This window comes from Etheostoma spectabile, chromosome 18, assembly GCF_008692095.1.
Source record: "Etheostoma spectabile isolate EspeVRDwgs_2016 chromosome 18, UIUC_Espe_1.0, whole genome shotgun sequence".
Taxonomy (NCBI): Eukaryota; Metazoa; Chordata; class Actinopteri; order Perciformes; family Percidae; genus Etheostoma; species Etheostoma spectabile.
This window is the reverse complement of record NC_045750.1, coordinates 14,538,671-14,545,360: the sequence shown is the minus strand read 5'-3', so window position 1 is coordinate 14,545,360 and position 6,690 is coordinate 14,538,671. Positions and strand designations below refer to the sequence as shown.

General features: G+C 41.6%; 1 protein-coding gene across 1 annotated transcript in view; it reads left to right on the top strand.

Moving 5' to 3' along the window:
- The window catches only part of nbas (NBAS subunit of NRZ tethering complex), a 185,629-nt gene extending 182,221 nt beyond the window's left edge, over nt 1-3,408 (top strand). Inside the window, 1 exon segment of the mRNA XM_032542394.1 lies at nt 2,161-3,408. Within this exon segment, the coding sequence (XP_032398285.1) occupies nt 2,161-2,436 (276 nt within the window). The 3' untranslated portion in view covers nt 2,437-3,408.
- The last annotated feature ends 3,282 nt before the right edge of the window (nt 3,409-6,690 follow it).

The following is a 6,690-nucleotide window of genomic DNA, read 5'->3' as shown; positions in this document are numbered from 1 at the left end:
TCCTAGGTCGCACCGGTACACCTAATGTTCTTGCATCTGCTGCCTCTCAAACGAAGCAATGTTATTTATATCGATATGGTTTAATTTTGCGTTACAAGACCTATTTCTTCTGTAAAGCCGTGCCTGTGTTTGTCTCGCTCCTCTTACTCTCCGCGCAGCCCCGTCCCCATTCACTCCCACACAGCTCCCCAGCAACATGGAGAGACACAGCGGCTATAGCGCCAGTCTACACTTCTACATTTGTCCACAGGTTTAATTCGTATTAAGACAGCTGTATATTGTTAAGCATGAGCGACAAACCTGTATTTGTACCACTGTTTCAGATAGCTAATTTTCATTTACATGTGTTGCAGCTGTATGTATATACAACATACAACTTCAACATAAGAAGGATGTAGCATAATATGGATGTGAAAGCAGTTATAAATAGCCTATGAGACAATAACATTTGTTTTGGTTTTCACACTTCTTGTCTGGTCAACAGCCTCTCTCATCATCAAACCTTTGTGTGTCTTGCCTCGTCTCGGACTTCCCAGATCTTCGGAAATACTTTGTTGAGGACAATATTACCTTAACTAAGAGGTGTAATGGCAAGACTTTGAAAAATAAGACCAATGTAGTAAAAAACAAATCATTCTTTTGCTCCTATCCGTAAAGTTTGAAATTATCTTTATTAGGATATTAAGCTTCAAAATAGGTCGGTGCGCACTGCAACTCCAGAAATCCCTTGTAGAACATTTGTTTTGGGCCTCTGTTGAGCCTCCAAAATATAAAAGTGTTCTGAAGTGCCTCCTCTTGGTTCTACTGTGCCTTCAGCACTTGGAAACAGTTGGTGCACTTAAAAATGTGTATCTGATGTTTTCAGTGCATGTCTGCCTTTCTCCTCTCCAGCTCTCTCCCTCCATCTTTCTCTGTCATACATTTTCCACACTCTGCAGCCCCCCCCCCCACTGTCTATTCTTTCACTTAATTCTCATTATAACCGGATGACCTCCTCATCCACCTCTGTCTCCAGATTCAAAAATGTCTCCGTCTGTCTTCTCTGTGTGGCCTTCGTCCCTCCCACAGCTTGTCATGATTCGTCTGGTCCCTTCTCTCAATGGAAGGGAGAAATTAAATTATTAGTCATGCATGACATACTGTATCTCTATAACTGTTCTACGTCAGTCTCCCTTTGGTAGCAAAGCAAGCGTGAACGTGTATTTAAATGGTAAATCACATCCAGAATACTATGGATCTAATGATGCTATGAATCTTGGGACAAAGTTATTTTTATGTGCAAAAATATTCAGTAATTCTAGGAGGGGTTAGTGTCATTGTCAATGACAACAGTCTCTCAACTCTCGTATGGGACATTCAGGTTGTCTTATATCCATCATCATGGTTGAAGTGATCTTTTTTTTTTTTGATTAAACGGTTTTAATGTTTTTAAAGATGAAATGTCCATTAAGGAGAGGAAAAATAGAGCAAGGTCGGTACAGAGATGAGAGATTCCTGAAGTGAGGGAGAGAAACGTATCCATCTCGGCTACCCTTTTCTACAACAGAAGAGAAGAAATGAGCTCCACATTTATAATTGATCTGCCTCAGCTCCAGAAATACCCTGTCAGGGACTCGCTGTCTGTATGTGTGCGTACATCATGACTGTATAGTTAGATAGAGACAGCAAACAGGTGAGAGGATGCAGGGGAGATGGGCTGAGTCACAGAGAGAAGTGTGTGTGTGTGTGTGTGTGTGTGTGTCATGTGAATGTTGGTAGTGTCAACACAGATTTTGACCCAACACTCTGACCTCATCAGGTTTCTTCACGCGTGTAACATAGTAATCACACATAGTCTGGAAATACTGCTGCTGCAGCAGGATTCTACAGCACATACCAGTACACACAGGGCGCTGTGGCTGCTTAACCTCCACACCTCCCAGCCACTTTCGGTGTTTTATCAGTCAGTGGGTGTTTGGGGTAGGTCTGCTGAATAATAGCTGGTTATTTGGCAGATGAACCGGTTCCATATGTGCCAGAGTTCTGGCGATTACTCTGGGCATGTATTCCCAGGGATGAGGAAAAACCCACAATCACGCTCGAAAAGGCAAATTAGGCAAGTTTCTCCCGACTCCATTTCCACATGTGTTCTTACACTTTCTCCCTCCTCTCTCCCCCCAGGAGAAAGCTTCCTCCTGTGACGCTGAACTCCTCTCATTGCTTCTGGATGCAGGGCTTCTAGTGGGCTGCGTTTCCTCAGCCCTTTACCCCCTGCTCAGCTCCCACATGCTGTCCCACCAGCAGGAGGGAGGCTGGGATGTAGACAAAGCCGCCGCCGAGCTGCTGGCGTCTGGCCACGGGCCCGAGGCGGGCTCCCTGCTGCTGGCTCACCGCGGAACTCACCAGGCTCAGTTCACCTTCAACTCTGCCTTGGCCGTTCTCAAGAAGTGGCTGTGAGGGGAGGAAGAACAAGGTGCGAGGGAAGGAGCGCGACGGGGAGGAAGTTTGGACCGTAGCCACGAAGTGCGGTGATGAGGCAGATTTCGGGAAGGAGAGTGGGAAGGGGTTGACAGAGGATAGGAATTAGATTGGATTGAGATCTGAAGAAAATTAGCTTGAGGCAAGAATTTAAGCAATATCAGATCCTTTGCATTTTGTTCTGTAATTGGGTTCATCACCTGAAGACACATCAACAGCAGCTGCAGTGTCAGTGACGGTATGAGAGCAGATACCTTTAAAACTGAAACACCTGCTCAGTTCGAAACTCACACACGCAATATAGAAACACAACCTCTGCCGTCTCTCCGTCATGAATGAATGTTCAGGCTTAGGTTTGATCAGAAAACTCCTGCTTTCATTTACACGTGTGTGTGTGTGTGTGTGTGTGTGTGTGTGTGTGTGTGTGTGTGTGTGTGTGTGTGTGTGTCCTATTGTGTGATAGAGTAATTGAGCGGTAGCAGAGAAGCAGTGGGTGGATTTTAGCCTATTGTTCCGTGACAGGTTTGCCTCTTACGTCCCACTGTTAAACACCCTCTGCTCCATTGTTATTCCCTAATAATGCCTAATTAATTCCTTCTAAACAAATTAGCCCCGCAGCTGCCCCGCACTCTTTGTTTGTTGTGTGTGTGTGTGTGTGTGTGTGTGTGTGTGTGTGTGTGGTGGGTGTGTGTGTGTGTGTGTGTGTGTGTGTGTGTGTGTGTGTGTGTGTGTGTGTGTGTGTGTGTGTGTGTGTGTGTTCGTAGATGCATAAATACTATCTACGCACCGACACCCCGGCGATTTAACGTAGCGCTGATGATGATAATGAGGAATAAAGGTGCGTGTGTGTGTCTCCGCTGTACGTACGCAGTCAGCTGTCAGCTTGGTTTCAATCTAAAATACAGGTTTTAATTCTGTCCCACTTTCAGATCTGAAATAAAGAAAAATCTACGCAAGAATGTTGTATTTTCTTTCTTTCTTTTATAATGCAGTTGATTGAAAAGTGCAACATTTTCGTCTTTGCAATCAAAGCTTTTTCAAAGTCGACCTTGTTACCATTTCACTGAGTTCTTCTTTTCTTTTTAATTAATGGCTTTTATGAAGATTTTTTCTTACATCTCACAGAGAACTCACTCAAAATATTTCCATTATAATTACAGCATTTTTTCTCATTGTTCCAAGATAATTACTCTGACCCAAACATACAGCGTGTATTTTTGCTTGACCTTAAATGCACTTTTTGTTTTCTTACACAATCATTTTTTATAGCATTTAAAAAAAAAAAAAAGAAGTGTTTCAATTGTCAGCACGTGCAGATCCATGTGGGGTGTATGGAGCAACCAACTCCTACTGTGCGGTCTCTACAAGAATTTGTAATTGTTTTTTTCACTGATAAATGCAAATGGACAGTAGTAAGCTGCAGGGCGAAGAATGACGTGGAAAAAAACTCTAATTTATCTTGTTTGTCAAAGTGGGTTCAGAAGGAAACTAATGAAGTGATGCTGACTGCAGGTCCCCTGAGCAGCCAGTTTCCTTTAGTATGTGTTTTCAAAAATGAACCTGCTCTGTCAAAGCAAAATATCCCTTTAATGAACAATGGGAGGGAATAAAGGGTCTAGATGGTGATTAGGCATTACTTAAGATCCACATTTTCCACTCGGAACCATCTGAGCTGAGACATGTATTTTATTGAGTTACTAATCACCGTGGTCACTGACATTACAAGGCCCGGAAACCCCATTTTCTTAATCAGCTTCTCATTCTAAGTAATGGAGGAACACACCTTTCTGCCAAAGTTAAAAGTTTTTGATTATTTTACGTAAGATTTTTATTTATTTTTTTGAATTTGTGCTATTTACACGTACATGACATCATCTATTTCCAGTTGGGCCCTGTCCATTTAAACCAGTGATTAACGTGGACAGGGCCCACCTGGAACAAGATGATGTCATGTACGCCCATGCACCAAGAGAAAATGATTTTTCAAACTTTGATTGTTGCTTCTTTAGTCATACGCGTTAAAGAGAAATATTTAAAGCCACTAAAAACTTGGTATCAAATCTTCTTTCTGTTTCTGTTTAACACCAAATGTTGATGAGCCTGTCAGGAGAGCAGACATAAAACAACACAGAAATTACAGCAAATCTCTCAAAGGAAATAACCATAATTGCTTCAGAAAATGAAAATGTGTTCATGTGTGACCACATCGTTCATCGTAAGAAGCTGACTGAGGGGAAAAAAGAAAGTTTCAGGGCCTTTAAGTTTTGAGAAGGAGTTCTCAGTGGCTTTAAAAAGTACGGCACTAATGTCTGCAACATGCTTCCGTTAATTATCCAGATGCAGCTGCTTGAAAACTAGCTGTAACTGTTCTTGGTGGCTATCTTATGGAATTGTGGTACCATTTAAATCTGTTCAGGCAGTAATGAGCGGATCATGTTTGCTCGTTAACTTTCTCGTGTTGGTCTCAATCCCTTAATTTAATGTTTAGCATGGCTTTTCTGTAAAGACTGCTTTTTCCGTTGCATCCAAAGACTAAATAGAAGTTAATTTCTTTTGATTCCCCCATGATTATGTTTCTAATAAACACACTTTGTTTGAGATCCCCTTATCTTTTTGTTCCACACAGTGGTATTTGCCTGTCTATTCCCTCAGTCAATTGCAATACTTTTAGGCAAGCCAAAATAAAATTTTCGCGATCGTGAAATATTTGACAATAATTCCCTGTGGCAGGTAACATTTAAAACAGCTGCCGAAGTGTAGTAGCTCATTTCATGCCAGAAATTGAATAAAGCACCATGGCTAGAAGGTATTTACCCTGAAAGCAATATTGCTGTGTTCCAGGCACATATACTGTATAAGGGATGGGACGGGTGGTCTATATATCAAACGAGAGTAATGAATCTCCCTACCTGTAGAGGAAAATGAGACAATGCTTGTGTCGGTGATGAGCCACATGAAAATACAGCCAGACCCAAAGCTATCAGATGGTTTTTTGCAGGCCTGGTTGCATTAGGGAAGTGTCAACGATATATCACAAAGGGAAATAATTCTGTAGAGATAAATAGGTCAATTTCCCAGCCTTCCACTCCTTCACTCATAGCTCGGCCATTTAGTGTTATTTTAAGCCAGTGTCAGGCACTGATTGTTATAAAGATGACTGGGCTTTGCAGTCTTAAGAAAATACACTGATGTCCATTCCCATGTGTCAGACAAGTTCTCTCAAGCCTGCAAAATGAATTATATTGGTCTCAGATAGTAATCGACCCAGGTTGGTTCGTACCCTTGAGCTACACCGGGAGTCCATTTCCAGTCCTGGCCAGCATGAAATCAACTCTTTGTGCTGAATTAACAAGATTACACAAAGCCTTGTAATCAATCTGAACTGCTTAATCCTCCGGTCATCACTTTGATCGAATCAGAGCTAGCAGGCTCAGACCTTTAGCTTTTAAAACTGCAGCGAAGTGGTACATCTTAGATAATGTTTGAGGGAAAACTGGGTAGAAAAACCTATGAATAATTACTAATTATACATCTGTGCCAATTAAAGCAGTCATTTTGCTAAACCAAAAGAAGAAAAATATGTAGAAATCTCTGGAGGAATGGAAGGCTGGTAGAACATTAAAACAGAATTATTAAGGTAACACAAAAAAGAATGCTGTGAATAGCAACAAAAAAAGAAGTGGAAAATGAGAACCAAGTGGATTAGCGCTACAGTATTTTCATTGGCACGCTAGCCTACTTCGGCCCAACTAGATTAGCAGAGTTTACCCCCATAAAACCCCTGGGACCAATCCTGACACCTGACATACCAAACAGCCTTTCAGTCATGTCCACACACCACTTGCGTCTCATTTTGCAGCTCATCTTTTAGCAAGGTTACGAGGGGAAAAGATTAGAAAAGGTAGGTGTATGTGTATGTTGGGAGATAACATAGGTACAGGCTAAGTTTTGCTAATTAAAATGCTAGTTAACATTAATAATTAAACCTAAACAGCTGATGTAAGTCCAAACTGTCTGTGAGCTTCTCCTGACAATTCGGTGATTTGTTGACTATGCGTCAGTAAGACGTTATGACATAATTGTTTGCCTATTTTTTTTGAAAACGTCGGCTACGGAGACGTAACATGAGCTACAAGGTAATGGAGCCTTTTATACAATGTTGTCTTTCTTTAGAAATAAACAATGGACGACTAAAGTCTTTAAACCCTTCAGATGTAAAGGTATTTGCTGTAA